This window comes from Podarcis filfolensis (genome assembly GCF_964270895.1).
Source record: "Podarcis filfolensis genome assembly, chromosome: 9".
NCBI lineage: Eukaryota > Metazoa > Chordata > Lepidosauria > Squamata > Lacertidae > Podarcis > Podarcis filfolensis.
The window spans coordinates 5,959,004-5,974,955 of record NC_139610.1 but is presented as its reverse complement, the minus strand read 5'-3'; the positions used below and the strand labels follow the sequence as shown (position 1 = coordinate 5,974,955).

The 15,952-nt window shown below is 48.1% G+C and overlaps 1 protein-coding gene across 1 annotated transcript; it reads left to right on the top strand.

Annotated features, from left to right (window-relative positions):
- The first annotated feature begins 1,894 nt into the window (after nucleotides 1-1,894).
- Nucleotides 1,895-15,594, top strand: LOC310770147 (cytochrome P450 1A5-like). Its single transcript, XM_083630535.1, has 7 exons — nucleotides 1,895-2,065; nucleotides 6,978-7,848; nucleotides 8,522-8,633; nucleotides 9,419-9,508; nucleotides 9,853-9,976; nucleotides 11,956-12,042; nucleotides 14,750-15,594. The coding sequence occupies exons 2-7, from the start codon at nucleotides 7,015-7,017 to the stop codon at nucleotides 15,054-15,056; spliced, it is 1,554 nt and encodes a 517-aa protein (XP_083486661.1). The 5' UTR covers nucleotides 1,895-2,065; nucleotides 6,978-7,014; the 3' UTR covers nucleotides 15,057-15,594.
- Nucleotides 15,595-15,952: the final 358 nt, after the last annotated feature.

The following is a 15,952-nucleotide window of genomic DNA, read 5'->3' as shown; positions in this document are numbered from 1 at the left end:
ATGAGTCGGCCACCAACACATTGTCTTCCACCCTCAAAAGGAAATTAAGGACAGAAATATCATAGAAATGTACATTTGGAAGGGATCCCAAAGGATCATTTAGTCTAATCCCCTGCAATGCAGGAATAACACAGCTCAAGAATCTCTGACAGATGCATGCCCAACTTCTGTTTAAAAACTTCCTGTGAAGAAGAGTCCATCGCCATGCAAGGGAGTTCATTCCACTGTCAAACAGCTATTATATTATTATTATTATTATTATTATTATTATTATTATTATTATACTGCTATATACCTGTAGAACTCAGGGCAGTTCACAACATAAAATCACAACATAAAAAACAGAAAATACATAATATAGTGGTACCTCGGGTTACAGACGCTTCAAGTTACAGATGCTTTGCGTTACAAACTCCGCTAACCAGGAAGTGGTTGTTCCAGGTTAAGAACTTTGCCCCAGGATAAGAACAGAAATCGTGTGCCAGCGGCGCAGTGGCAGCAGGAGGCCCCATTAGCAAAAGTGCGCCTCAGGTTAAGAACCGTTTCAGGTTAAGAACGGACCTCTGGAACAAATTAAGTTCTTAACCCGAGGGACCACTGTAAAACCGAAAACAATCCAATTATTCCCCCCTTCCATAAGACATTTTAAAAGGGCATCAGATGTTGAGCCAAAGGCCTGGTTAAAGAGGAACATTTTCACCTGGTGTAACAAAGATTCCAGATCAGCCTTCCTGGGGAGAGCAATACACAAACAGGGAGCCACTGCAGAAAAGGCCTGTTCTTGTGTTCTCACCCTCTGGACCTCTCATGGAGGAGGCACATGAAGAAGGGACTCAGAAGATGATTTCAGGGTCCAGGTAGGTTCTTAAATAGAGCGGCGGTCCTTGAGGCATTGTGCTCCTCAGCCATTTAAGGTTTTATAGGTCATAGCCATCACTCTTACCCTCAAATGTTCTTCCTAACCTTTAGCTGGAATCACCTTTCTTGACATTTGAATCAGCTGGTTTGGGTCCGCCCCGCCGGAGCAGTAGAAGACAAGCTTGCCCCATCTTCCAGGCAACAGACCTTCCGGCTTTGGATTGCTCTCCTGTCTCTTCTCGCCTTGCACAACATGTGCATATGCTAAGTTAAATGCATAGAAATAATCACCACCATTCCAACAGAAACACAAGACCTCTTCTTTCTCCTGGTGGGGTGGGCTTTGGCCAAGTGGCCAAGTCCCCTGCATGTCTGCTCAGTCTGCTGTCGAAGTGCTAACTGGGGATGGTGGGCAACTTCAAGGCTCCTAACCTTCCTTTGTATGTTTCTTTATCTTCAAACTAGACATCTTTACTCTCTTTCGAAGTCCTGGGAAACCTCTGCCCTTTGTAGCTGGACATTGGGGCTCAGGCAGGAAGACTGGAGAAATGTCAATCAGTTGCATTTGGGTGATATTCAACTAAGTGTAGACCCACAGAAATCAATGAACATGATTAATTTCGGCCCATTGGTTTTGATGGGTTTACTCTGAAACCTGGTTATTAAAACCTGGTTTAATACCACTCATTGTTTCGTTCCAATTTGCTGAGCTGAGTTGGTGCAAGCTATACATTTCAACAAGCAGAAGTCTTTTTAGTTTGGTGAATTTCTCTTGCAATGACCAAGAGCTTGCTTTGATAAAAAAAAATGAAATCCGATTTTATTCAATGCAGCATTATAACTCAAGACAACGCAAAAACCGCAACAGCTCAAGAACACTTGGAATGTGCTTGTGGCAATCAACAAGGCTGTGGCTGGCTGATATGGGACATGTTCTTTGCTTCCACCACAATCTGGAGTGGAGTGGGTTGGGCTTCATCCAGTACTAGCTGTTTGTTAGTCCAGCCTTGGCTGGGAAGATGTGGATTTGGCCAGCGGAAGAGGGCGTGGATTGGCCAATCTGAGGGCAGTGCATAAAATGACCTCTGGAACTGCTCAGCGCAGCATGTCCACAGGGGGAAGAGAGAGATCTAGACAGAAAATCCTGACTGGATTAGCTACAGTACTGGTCAAGACTCTAGTTCCTTCGCCCATCTGAGCTATACAGGTCTGTATTGTGCTAAGCTGTAAATGTTTGCATGATTGCCTGCTGGCAAGCCCCAGAAAACATGCTGGGATTTACCTCCAAGTCAACATGCATAGATTTCCACTGCAGGCCTTTTTCTGCATCATCCTATTATAAGGTAGCATAGCAATGTGTCATTTTACCTGTTTAGTATAAGTCTGCTATGTGCTAGTTGTTGTATAGGGGATATAGGATAGAGATGGTCCCAGCTGGGAAAGTGCACCCTTCCCAGGCAGGGAAGGGGATTTTGACCATAAGTAGCAGGGATGGAATATGGGGAAACCTGTAGAAGCAGAGATGGGGCCTGGGTGGACTCTGTTATCTGTCCCAAATGTAGTCTGAAGGCGCCTGGGGCGAAGGGGATCGAGATACGGATATGCTTGTACCCCTTCCAATCTGCGCCCCATCCCAAGGGACGAGGGTAGGGTGAGCAAGGATTTCTCACCCCCGTCACTGGTGTTGTGCAATGCCAGGTCTATAGGCAACAAAACTGCCACCCTGCGAGATTTCTTCACCTCGCAGGGGGTTGACCTGGCTTGTGTGACGGAGACCTGGGTGCGCGAAGGGGAAACTGTTACCTTACGAGAGATGGTCCCCCAGGTTTCTCTGTCCTCCACCAGTCGCGGACTGTGGGCCGGGGGGGGAGGGGTGGCATTATTAAGATTGTTCTTTCAGGGCTCTACCATCGCCATCGATCCCCGGCATTGAATGTGTTGGCCTAGTGCGGGGCTCCGAGGTGAGCTTGGCTGTCTGGCTGGTGTACCGGCCACCTAGTGCACCAGCAGCCACCCTGTCAGGCCTGCTGGAGGCGGTGGTCGGCTGGGCCTTGGAGTTCCCTAACCTATTGGTATTGGGGGACTTCAACATCCATGCTGATGCCACTCCCTCCTCACAGGCTCTGGACCTGGTGTCTTCCATGGCGACACTAGGGCTCTCCCAGTTTGTTTCGGGCCCCACACATCAAGCAGGCCACACGCTGGATTTGATCTTTGGCATCGGTATAGATGTGATCATGTCTCCTTCGATAAAGGTGCCATGGTCTGATCACTACGCTCTGAAAGCCAGGATTGACTTTCCACCCCCACACTGCTTAGGTGGCGAGCCAATTTGGGCTCGCCCGCAGAGGCTGATGGACCCTGATAGATTCCGCCAAGCCTTGCGGGACCTTGCTCCCCCTGGCGACTCATTGACTGAGCTTGTTGAGGGCTGGAATATCCAGCTCCTGGCAGCCATCGATGAGATCGCACCTAAGCGCCCTCTGCGACCCCGCAGAAACCGGGCTCCCTGGTTTACTGAGGAGCTTTGGAAAATGAAGCGGGATCTCAGACAGCTAGAGCGAGTATGGCGGGGTGCCCCTGACGGAGCTTTAAGAACATCTTATAGGGTTTTTATGAAAACCTACAAGATGGCAGTGAAGGCCGCTAAGAAGTCTTACTTCGCGGCCTCCATTGCATCCGCTAGCTCTCACCCGGTGCAATTATTTAGTATAATTAGGTCTTTAATGTCCCTCGAGGTTTTTGCGGAGAAGGTCCTGTTGCTCCGCCGTGACCTCCCTGCCAATTTGGATACAATAAAGGAACTGGAGGCCCCTCGACTGTCCTCGAGTCCAGTATTGGACCACTTTGACCGGATATCCCCAGCTGATGTGGACAGACTCCTCCGAGCTGGAATGCCCACCACCTGTCCTCTCGACCTGTGCCCGTCTTGGCTGATTAGAGCGTGTCCAGATGAGGTGCGGGCCCCCCTGGGGGATATCATCAATTTGTCCCTTGGCACCGGGACATTCCCAGGGGAACGGAAGGAGGCAGTGGTGTGCCCGCTCTTAAAGAAAACATCATTAGATCCCTTAGATCTATCCAATTACTGCCCGGTTTCGAATCTTCCATTCCTGGGTAAGGTGATTGAGAGAGTGGTTGCTGAACAGCTTGGCAGGTTTCTGGATGAAACATCGGCTCCGGATCCATTCCAGTCCAGCTTCCGCGCTGGTCATGGGACCGAGACGGCTCTGGTCGCCCTAACAGATGATCTCCGCAGGCAGCTGGATCGAGGCGGGTCGGGGCTGCTGATTCTTCTAGACCTGTCAGCAGCATTCGACATGGTCGATCACGAACTCCTGGACCACCGCCTTGCTGACGTGGGGATCCAGGGCACAGTCCTTCAATGGCTGCACTCGTTTCTCTCTGGTCAGGGACAGAGGGTGGCGCTTGGGGGGGAATTGTCATGGCGCCACTCCTTGGTGTGTGGAGTGCCTCAGGGTGCGATACTCTCCCCAATGCTTTTTAACATCTTTATGCGCCCCCTCGCCCAGCTTGTCCGGAGTTTTGGGCTGGGCTGCCATCAGTATGCTGATGACACCCAACTCTATCTGTTGATGGATGGCCATCCTGACTCGGCCCCAGACACACTGATCAGATGTTTGGAAGCTGTGGCTGGATGGTTACGTGGGATCAGGTTTAAGGTGCTGGTTTTAACCTTCAAAGCCTTATACGGCCTAGGACCCTTGTACCTACGGGACCACCTCTCCTGGTATGCCCCACAGAGGAACTTACGGTCTTCAAATAAAAACATCCTGAAGGTCCCAGGCCACAGAGAGGTTAGGCTGGCCTCATTTAGAGCCAGGGCTTTTTCGGCTGCAGCTCCAATCTGGTGGAACGCTCTGTCACAAGAGACTAGGGCCCGGCGGGACTTGACATCTTTCCGCAGGGCCTGCAAGACAGAGCTGTTCCACCAGGCCTTTGGTCAGGGCGCAGCCTGACTCCCTCCTTTGGCAATCTTTACAGAACTTTAGCTTATGGTTGCCATCAATTTGATTTTAATTAATTTTTATAATGTTTTTAGAATGTTGCACTATTTTATTGTTGTTAGCTGCCCTGAGCCCGGCTTCGGCTGGGGAGGGCGGGATATAAATAAAATTTATTATTATTATTATTATTGGTGGGCTGACACTGAATCTGGCCAGAGCCTGGAAGTTTACTGCAGAGTCGTGTCATATGGTGTAATTATTGTTATTATTATTATTATTATTATTATTATTATTATTATTTATATCCCACCCATCTGGCTGGGTTTCCCTAGCCGCTCTGGGCAGCTTACAGTGTATATAAAAACATAGTAAAACGTCAAACATTAAAAACTTTAGGGCTACCTGAAGGTAGAGATATACATGTAAGAAAATAAATAAATCTGGAGAACCCCCTCTGCCCACCCCCCAAAAAAATAAGTTTAAGAAGATTTTCTATAAGTTATAGCACACTTTTGCTGCTGGGGGCGATCTGGGAAGGTTTCCCCGCTCTCCACAGAGGGAAAGAAGGAAGCAGTTTGGAAGATTGGAAGATTATGACAGGCATTTGAAAAGTTTCTACAACTGGTTAATGTTAGCGACTGTGGTACAGTCTCTGCTGCTTCTCCACCAAAAAGTCAAAGAATAGATTTCTATTCCTATGATGTAGAACATTTATTATAGGCTAGCAGCCTCATACCTGGCATTGCTCAGGAATTCTGAGACACCGAAAAACAACAACCCCAAAATAAAAAAACCAGCTCTGTTGTGAAAGGTTCAGCCCTTGATTCAAACTGGCATCCACTTGTCTCCAAAGAGAGGCAAAAACCTGCTCCTTGATCTCAATAGCCAATATGCAAAATTCAGTTATGATAGAAGTGTCCAGATGAAGAACAAACAAACAACTTCCTCGAACTTTCCAAAATATATAGCAGATGGAGAATGTGTTTTTATTGACCATTGCAAGTTCATTGACAACCAGTAATGAAAGGTCATTGGCAATCAGCTCTGAGAACAGAGAGAAGCAGAAAGACACTGAAAATGGCAAGACAAGTAGGAAGCAGATGGAGGACGTTGTGAAAGGAGCAGTGGTTAAATTAAAAATAATAGCAAATGCATTTTTAATGGTCGTATGAATCAGCCCCAACTAAGGAAGGTCATGCATTGCCTCCATATACATGGTATCTAGCTGTTTTAGAATAATAGAACTGTAGAGTTAGAAGGGACCCCGATGGTCATCTAGTCCAGCCCCTGCAATGCAGGAATCTCAACTAAAGCATCACTGACAGATGGCCACCCAATCTCTGCTTTAAAAACCTCTAAGGAGGGAGAGTTCACCACCTTCCGAGGGAGTGGTAGTTTGATTTAACAACCATGAAAACTGGTATTACTCATAGAGCGATATCCCTATAGACTAGGGCTGGGGAAACTGCGGCCCTCCAAGAGTGTTTGGACTCCATGTCCTATCAGCTGGCTCCAGCCCACCGGCCAGTTGCCGGCCAAACTCAAGTCCTTGGTTCTGCATCAAAACTGTGACTCAGAGCTTCAGAAGTCTTTCAGAAGCTGAGCACACAAGCCAGCAAACTTCGCAACAGAAAGGCAGATAGAGGCATATGTAAAGCGTATTTACAAGCAGTTTATTCAGCATACATCAGGACAAAGAAAAAAAACATGTCTTCCCCCTTTCGTGTCCGAGCAAGAAGCATAAGCAAAAGCTATACACAACGGAAGTTCCCAGCAAGCTGTGCTGGAAGGTAAACATGCATGTGACACACAACAATCATGCCTGTTCCTTTTAAGGTGGAACGGAATGTTCTAACATCCTCCCCCTTTCCGTGTAACCTGTTTCACCTGTGGTTCAACCCAATTGCAACTGCTGTACATAAACCTTAAGTTGTTCTCTGTTAACAACCTTAGACAACAGATCTGCAGGAATTTCGTTTCCTGGCATGTAGGACACCTGAATGAGTCCTTTCTGAACACACTCTCTTGCATGATGTAACTTAATCTGCAAGTATTTGGTTCTTTGCTTGCAACTCTCTGAGTTCAACAAAGCCAAACACAGACTTTCGCCCGCTAACCCTGCCTCCTGGGCTGTCCTTTGGCTTATTTCAGGAGGGTTTCTTACCCGTCCACCCTGCCCCCATTTGCCATGTCGCTGATGGGAATCCTGGGCACCATCTCGGCTGCAGAAGCCCTCATCGCCATTGCTGTTTTCTGCCTGATCTTCATCGCTATCAAATCCCTCCAGACACCGGTGCCACAGGGCCTAAAGAGTCTCCCAGGGCCATGGGGCTACCCATTCATTGGCAACATGTTGGATCTGGGGCAGAACCCCCACTTGAGTCTGACACAAATGAGCAAGAAGTACGGAGATGTGATGAAGATCCATATTGGTATGAGGCCGGTGGTAGTGCTAAGTGGCCTCGAGACCATCAAGCAGGCCTTGGTGAGGCAAGGAGGAGACTTCATGGGCCGTCCTGACCTGTTCAGCTCCCGCTTTGTGTCAGGAGGCAACAGCCTGGTTTTCAGCACAGACTCTGGGGAGGTGTGGCAGATGCGTCGGAAACTGGCCCAGAGTGCCCTCAAAAGCTTCGCTGCTTCCCCCAGCCCTGACTCCTCCTCCACCTGCCTATTGGAAGAGCACGTCTCCAAAGAGGCCACCTACCTGGTGATGAAACTGCAGCAGGTGATGCTGGAGAAGAAGAGCCTCGACCCTTACCGGTACCTGGTGGTCTCTGTGGCCAACGTCATCAGTGCCATTTGCTTTGGCAAGCGCTACAGACATGAAGATGAGGAGCTGCTCAGCATAGTGAACGTGAGCGAGGACTTTGTGGAGTTTGCATCCTCCGGCAACCCAGCTGACTACATCCCTGCCCTCCAGTACCTCCCGAGCAACAACATACAGAAGTTTAAGGCCATCAACCAACGCTTCACTACCTTCCTGCAGAAGATCGTCCAAGAGCACTATGAGAGCTTCAGCAAGGTAAGGGATGCAGGGAACTGCTTCATGCCAGGTTGGGCTATAAGTCCTTCAGGCTCACCATTGTCCATTCTGACTGGCAGCAGTGGTTCTCCATCGTTCCAGGCAGGAAATATTTCCAGCCCTTCCCTGCAATGCCAGTGGGGACTGAACCGGAGATCTTCTACCACTGAGCTATGGCCCTTCCCTGTATAATGAACTAAGGCAGCCATAGGCAAACTCAGCCCTCCAGATGTTTTGGGACTACAACTCCCATCATCCCTGACAGACTGGTCCTGCTAGCTAGGGATGATGGGAGTTGTAGTCCCAAAACATCTGGAGGACCGAGTTTGCCTATGCCTGAAATAAGGACTTCCCAGATAGGCCATGAAACGTTATGCCCTCCATGTTACTTCTCTTCCACCTTCTGATTGCATTTCATCTTGTATGTGATGGCCACCACATGGTTGGTTGTTGTTAAAAAACAAAACAAAACCAGAGTCAACACTAGAAAAACCTCGATGAAGTTTCATTTTAAGAGTGTGTACCCATTAAAATCCAATGAAAATGCATGTTTTAACAAATACAGGCTGTCCTTGATGTCAAATCACAAGAGCAGCACCAGAACAAAAGCTGGGAAGCCAAGAACTGGCTTCTAATTGCCATAATTGTGAACTGAGTCTCTATTCCTTCCCAGGACAGCATCCGGGACATCACAGACTCCCTCATCGACCAAAGCCAAGAAAACGCAAAGCTTCAACTCTCATCTGAAAAAGTAGTGAACCTCGTCAATGACCTATTTGGGGCAGGTAAGGAGGTTTCGAGAAAATATCTGAAGGGCTTCCCCATGGAAGATGGAGCAAGCTCGTTTCTTGTGCTCCAGAGGGAGGTTCAGAACCAATGGATTCTAATGACATGAAAGGAGGTTCCAACTAAACATTCAGAAGATCTTTCTGATGATAAGACCCATTGAACAGGTTTCCTTTGAAGGTTGCATGACCATCTGTCAGGGATTCTTGAGCTGTGATGAATTGGTTTCCCAGTACCAAGTACAGTGGTACCTCGGGTTACAGATGCTTCAGGTTACAGACTCCGCTAACCCAGAAATAGTACCTCGGGTTAAGAACTTTGCTTCAGGATGAGAACAGAAATCGTGCTCTGGCGGCACGGCAGCAGTGGGAGGCCCCATTAGCTAAAGTGGTACCTCAGGTTAAGAACAGTTTCAGGTTAAGAATGGACCTCCAGAAGGAATTAAGTTCTTAACCTGAGGTACCACTGTAATTGTAAGGTAGTTCCCCAATTCTCTTTGGTCTGTCTTGAATCTGCCCACAGTCCGCTGCTTTGGATGAACCTGAGCTCTGGTATTATGAACATCTGGGAGACGTACAGATATGTGTCCCCATTCTCAACAGCATGTCTAATTACATACACACTCACTTAGATGGGAACTATTGAGACTTGGATACTATTTAATTGATGCGGACTAAAATTATATTCACCTTTAAAAAAGGAGGTTCACTTTTTTAAAAAAAGGCTTTTGTGTTTTGTTTTGTTTTATTTTGTTTTAAAAAACACTGCTCTGTTTCCCCCCCAGGGTTTGACACAGTGACCACAGCCTTGTCTTGGTGCCTCATGTATCTTGTTGTCTATCCAGAAATCCAAAAGAAGATTCAGGAAGAAATAGGTAAAACTCTGTTTATAATAGTTCACACGTCTCTTTGGCAGACTGGATCCCAGTTTCTTTCTCTCCTTTTTAACCTGGATGGCTTTAAAAGATAAATTCACGGAGGAAAGGACTCTCAGTGGTTGCTAGCTGCAATGGCTGCCTCCACAGACAGAGCCAGCAATAGTTCTGAATACCAGTTGCTGGAAACCAGAGGAGGGGAGAAGACTATTGTGCTGGGGTCCTGCTTGCTGGTTTCACAGAATGGGCATCTGGTTGGCCCCTGTGAGAACTGGAGGCTGGACTAGACGGGTCACTGGCCTGATCCAGTGGAGTCTTCTGATGTTCTTATGCTTAACCTGTAGATGAGAGCATTGGCCGAGAGCGCAAGCCCCGGCTGTCGGACCGTCCCCTGATGCCTTACACCGAAGCCTTCATCCTGGAGGTGTTCAGGCACTCCTCCTTCCTGCCCTTCACAATCCCTCACTGGTAAGTCCTGAGCCTCCAAAGAGACAGGCAAACTGTGGCGTTTGCCTTCCTATGTGTGTGACATCATACTGGGTTCATAGGAAAAGGGGTAACTAATTGTAAAATGACTAACCAATGGGAACCCAGGGGGAGGAGTTAACTGTGCATAAGGTTTAAGCACAGAGGTTTTTTAGTGAGTTAGGGTGGTTGAGAAGACAGTCTGGAGTTAAGGGAGAGAGGGAAGATAAGTCTGTGGGTTGGGCTAGTCTGATGTGAGAGAGGGAGAGAATTTGTTAAGAGGAGTCAGTCAAACAGTTGAGATAATCAGTCAGAAGGTATTAGGAAGGTACAGGCCGGTAAAGAAACTAAAGTTAAGATACTGACAGGAATATTATCTGAGAAACCATAAACTTGTTAATGTTTGTAAAATAAACTTGGTTTTTTTGGTTCACTTTTAACAACTGACTGGACTCAGTGTTTTACCAGAGAGTAACTGGTTGGCGGCAGCGGGGAAGCGAGCACAGTGGTGGCACAGGGATCAATAGACCGTTAAACATCCAGGGACCCTGTGTGATCGCCACACAAACCCATCCCAATTCCCCAGCTCATGTCCACGAGGGGCCTCACCCTCGGCCTGTGCCTTCCTTGCGTCTACATGGGGTGGGTCATCTGGTATGGAATTATCAGCATTTTCAGGGTTTCCACCTTTCAAAAATGAAGAAAACTCCAGCTCTTCATGATCAGGGAGAGAAACATCTGAGATAGAGTTACCAGACGTCCCCATTTCCCGGGGACAGTCCCCGGATTTGCGAATATGTCCCCAGACAAATTCCATCCCCGGAACGTCTCCGGATTTCATCTAATGTCCCCAGGAAACGCAGCAGCGGCAGTCTCAGCAGCCCGGAGCAGTTGGCTCTGGCTGGCTTCAGGAGCTGCTCAGAAGTCCCCATATGATGGTGGTGCAGGGGCTCAAAGATGCAGCTTCCGGGATGCCTCCACCTTCCTTGACCCCAGCAACCAAGCTGTGAAGGGAGGCTTCATGCTGCCTATCAGAGCTTGTGTGCAAGCAGAAGGGGGCAGGGATCTCTCAGTTAGGCAACGGGAAGCCTCCCTTCCCAGCTGAGGGATCCCCGCCCCCTCCTGCTTGCACGAAAGTAGGAATGGGATTGGAGAAAGGAGACATCGCACTGCCTGAGAGATCCCTGCCCCCTGCCCGCCTTCCATGCCTGACCCACCGTGCACCGCTTCCCCACCACCGCCACCAAAGAACCAACAACTCAGGGGCTGCCAGGCTCATGGAGAAAGGAGAAAGGAGCCTCGGAGGAAGGGGAAACATGGTGGTTGAGGTCAAGGCGGTGGCTGCCTCTCTGCCACCGCTATCACTGCAGCATCAATGTCCCGAACATTCATTCATTCATTCATTTAAAGTGTCCCCAGATTTACTGAAAAAAACCTGTTACAGATAGGTAGCCGTGTTGGTCTGCCATAGTCAAAACAAATTTTTTTTTCCCTTCCAGTAGCACCTTAAAGACCAACTAAGTTAGTTCTTGCTATGAGCTTTCGTGTGCATGCCCACTTCTTCAGATACACACCTGTAACCTGTAAAAAAACCTGTAACCTTAGTTTGAGACTGATCAATGTTTAAGGGCAATGCATGGCAACCTAGGAAGATTGGAGTGGCTTTCTTCTTGTTTTGTCATTACGGGTGCCTAATATGACTTGACCTTGGCCACTGCAGCAGGGGGCAGGGTTTTTTTCAGCCCATGGGGGCAGATTTGTGCCTTCTGGGGACCAAGCGGATGGGATCAGAGGGGAAATGGGCAGGGTCGGAGAAGACCAAAACTGAAACTGCCCTATTAATCTCCATCCCTTTCCCCATTGCATGGCATTCATTTCCTTCCTACAGCCTCCCAAATTCCATTTGATATTCCTTCCACTCTTCCATCCCTTCAGGTGCTTTGTGGTGTTTTCCCAATGAATACATTTATTTCCCATTTCAGTACAACCAAAGACACCGTTTTGAATGGCTACTACATCCCAAGGGACCTCTGTGTCTTTGTCAACCAGTGGCAAGTCAACCATGATGAGTAAGTGTATCTCAGCCCTTGGGAAGACATGTTCCCCACACCTTGTGCATGCTCACTGTACCGATCAGTCATGTTCCTTAGCACTCATTTAAGCAGGGATGGGGAATTGGGTGCTCTCTAGATATTGTTGTGCTCCAGCTCCCGAAAGTCCCAGCATGTGTAACCAGTGGTCAGAGATGATGTGAGTTGGAGTCCAACGACATCTGGAGGGCTGCAGGTTCCCCATCCCTGATTTTAAGTGTGAATATGTTACAGACATACTGGTATAGGTTCTGGGTGCCAGAGTTTGTGAGTGCAACTCACCCAAAATTCTTGGATTCAGTAAAAGTTAGAATTGATCAAAGTTTGACTAAACTGTGTTAAAGATGGAAATCCCTGGGCTTAGTTTATGTTTACAAGTCAGACCAGCTCCCTGAGGGAGGGTCATTAGGAAGACAGAAGAAGATGATGGCCAGTTATTACTGTATTTTTCGCTCCATAGGGCACATTGAACCATAGGGCGCACCTAGTTTTTAAGGGGGGAAATAAAGAAAAAATTAATTATTCCCCCCCCAGCCCCAAAGAGCAAAGAAGCCAAGACAGCGAGCGGGATCCATCCCGCTGGCTGTCTTGGCTTCCTCTTTAGCCACGCACAACCTATCCAGCCGGGAGAGGCTGCACGTGGCTTTGGCAGAAGCCAAGACAGCGAGCGGGATGGATTCCACTCACTGTCTTGGCTTCGTTTTTAGCCGCGGGGCTGGGGCGGGGGAAGCCCAGGGAGCGCAGCAGGAGTTGGCGCTGCGCTCCCCGGGCTTCAGGCTGCAGGCTGCTATCTGCAAGCCTTCAGAGCCCGGCGGGAACTCCTGCCATGCTCCGAAGGCTTGCGGATAGCTGCCTGAAGCCTGGAGAGCGAGAGGGGTCAGTGCGCACCGACCCCTCTCGCTCTCCAGGCTTCAGCGAAAGCCTGCATTCGCTCCATAGGACGCACACACATTTCCCCTTCATTTTTGGAGGGGGAAAAGTGTGTCCTATAGAGTGAAAAATATGGTAACCCTCAAGGAAAGCCATCAACAAGGCAAAACACTCACTGCTGAGACCATACCAGAGATGGGAGAGGAAGCATCCAGGACTGAAGTGGGAGATGAGCTAAGCGAAAAAGAAAAAAGGGTCGATTTTGCAAGCTGGAGGGGGTGGGGCAAAGCACAAGGCGGTCTGTCTGTTTTATCCTGCAGAGAGGGTCACACATGATGTTTGGGGTCTCTTGGAATCTGAGGCTGCAGCCGTGGGTGAAACAAGGCCCTCTTGGGATGTGACTGCTCTGCAGTCTCACCACCCAGGGGCAGGTTGTATATATGTGTAAATGAAACCATATACCCTAAAGATGCCACAGACTCCTCTGTGCCTCATTTCCAAAGGATTCTCAGACCCTGGGTAAGCCTGGACCCCCGAAATCTCACACTGCTGTGGAGATGAGGTAGTGTGTAAGAGAATGTATCTTGAACAGCGAACCAGCTTTGGATTCACCATTATGCCTTTTTGAACAGACATCACAACCTTCCTCAAAATGTCGAATTCAAGGGCAGCTGCTTCTCCCTGTTTCCAGTCTAGAAGAGAGAGTCCTGGTTAGCTGCTCCCTCTGGCAATCGTGAAGCTACTCCCTGGCCCAAGGAATGCTATTTATTATTATTAACAACAACAAAAACAACAACAACAACCACAAGTAGCTTTTTAAAACAAAAAATGAGTACAACTTGTGTTGTACTCCAGGTATTGCTGAATTCAATGTCCATTTAGTCCCAACCAACATAGCTAATGGTCAAGGATGAGGTGAGGGCACCACATTGGCCATATCAGATCAGTGGCGTAGTGGCGTTTGCTGGCACCCGGGCGCGGAAGTTGAACAAAGTCTGCTGCACCAGCCCAGCCCTCACCACCAGACAGAAGTGGGGCTGAGCCGTGCTGCCTGCCGCCTACGTACAGCGGAGCCCAGCCAGTCGACACAGCCCTTGGCAGGTGAATCCCCCCAGTGCCTGCGGAGAGGAGCGCCAGGCTACACTGGAGTCATTCCTTGCCTGCCTCCTTCCATCTGTACCTGCTTGCCATCTGAGCGAGGGGCCCAGGGACTTGGCGGCATGGCCAGGCTGGGCTCTGGGGCCCAGAGACCCCCCCCAGTGGTAGGCAGGGCAGGATGAGGATCCCTGGGGGGGCACCCCCTCAAAAGTGTGTGCCCGGGGCCATATCACCCTGCCCTGCCACGCCACACCCCAGTTCAGAGAAATATTAAATAGATGCACATGAGATTAGGGATTGATGAATTGGCCAGTTTTAGTTTCTTTCAGTTATCTTCTTTAAAAATCTTCTTTTAAAAAATGTCCTCATGATAATAATTCAACAAATTTCTCCTTGTAGACACATATCTGTATGAAATCTTGCCTGATCTACACATTTTTGCTAAACACTCCCTCCCGATATAATGCATGCATATATCATTCTCACCAATATACGCATTCCCAGGCACGTATACCCCAGCTTAAGCATTTTTCTACTTGGCCAGAGAACTGTGTTACAAAATTCCAGAAAGTGTGAGTTTAAAGGATGGCTGAGTTTCAGCTAGTGTATTGTTTCAGAGTGTCCTTATGCAAACTGAATCGATGTTTTTCTCTCATCTCTGCTCGAGGCAAGGAGTTTGCATGCTCATTCATTCATTCAAAAAATGTTCCTTTTCCAGAACCCTTTGGGAATCCCCTTCCTCCTTTAAGCCAGAGCGATTCCTGGCTGCCAACGGGAAGGGCATCAACCGGGATGAGAGCGAGAAGGTCCTGGCGTTTGGCCTGGGGAAGAGGAGGTGCATTGGAGAGCCTCTTGCCCGGTGGCAGGTCTTCCTCTTCTTGGCCACTTTGCTCCAGCAACTGCAGTTCAGTATCCGGGACGGGGTGAAGGTGGACATGACCCCTCGCTATGGCCTCTCCATGAAGTACAAGCGATGCGAGCACTTCGAAGTAAAACGGCGCTTCCCACAGAGTAGCCATGAGTGAGCAGCAAAGACACAACTCCCTGTAAAGGGTGGGGCGGAACACATCTGTCTATGTGTGCATTAGGGCGGTTCATAACAAACATTTTTTTTTTAAATGCCTGCTCCAAAGGTCTTATCGTACTACACTAGGGATATCTGAAATTTTATGCCTATCAGTCAATGTATTGACCCTCCTCCATGAAAATAGCTGTTTACTTGGCCGTTTCCCTATGTCGTGAAGGCTGAAATTTCAATTCAGCAGAGCAGGGTCAAGACATTAACTGATATGCATGAAATTTCAGATATACTGTAGCTATATAATCCCTAGTGTAGTAAGATAAGACCTTTGGAGCAGGCATTTAAAAAAAAAAAGTTTGTTATGAACTGCCCTAGTGTTCATGCCTGTGCAGAGGCATCTTGCATCTATTACTAAAAAAAAAAAAGCAAGCAAAAATTAATTATGCTGGGGGAAAGTGCACTGAAATGTTCATTTCAGGAGAAATTCACACAAGAACGTTGGTGAGTTTTCACAAGGAATTAAATGTATATCTAATCGCAAACTGATTTACTTATTTTATTTATTAAATTTCTATACTACCCTTCACCTCATGATCACAGGGCGGTTCACAATATAATGTCGAAATAGGAAGAATGGAAATTCAGGTTGGAAGTTAAGAAATGCAGAGAAACTTAAATGGACAGGTCTACCCATCTCTACCCCTGGTGTAGATGATAACTTCCCATTGTACTGAACAAACAGACATATTGTCTGTCCAACACACCCATTATAAGCAGCAATCCGATGTGCACTTACTTGGGAGTAAGAAAAGTTGACTTCTGTGAGTTCCAATGCAAAATGGCCTGGTTTTGCAACTCCAGTAGCTGCTGTGTAGATCAAAATTCATTTTTTCCGGACTT

Bases quoted from the DNA above. Each gene is read 5' to 3' on its own strand.
- LOC310770147 (XM_083630535.1), top strand. From the start codon at position 7,015: ATGTCGCTGATGGGAATCCTGGGCACCATCTCGGCTGCAGAAGCCCTC. The intron at 9,509-9,852 runs GTAAAACTCTGT...CTTAACCTGTAG, and splicing joins GAAGATTCAGGAAGAAATAG to ATGAGAGCATTGGCCGAGAG. The intron at 9,977-11,955 runs GTAAGTCCTGAG...TTCCCATTTCAG, and splicing joins CCCTTCACAATCCCTCACTG to TACAACCAAAGACACCGTTT.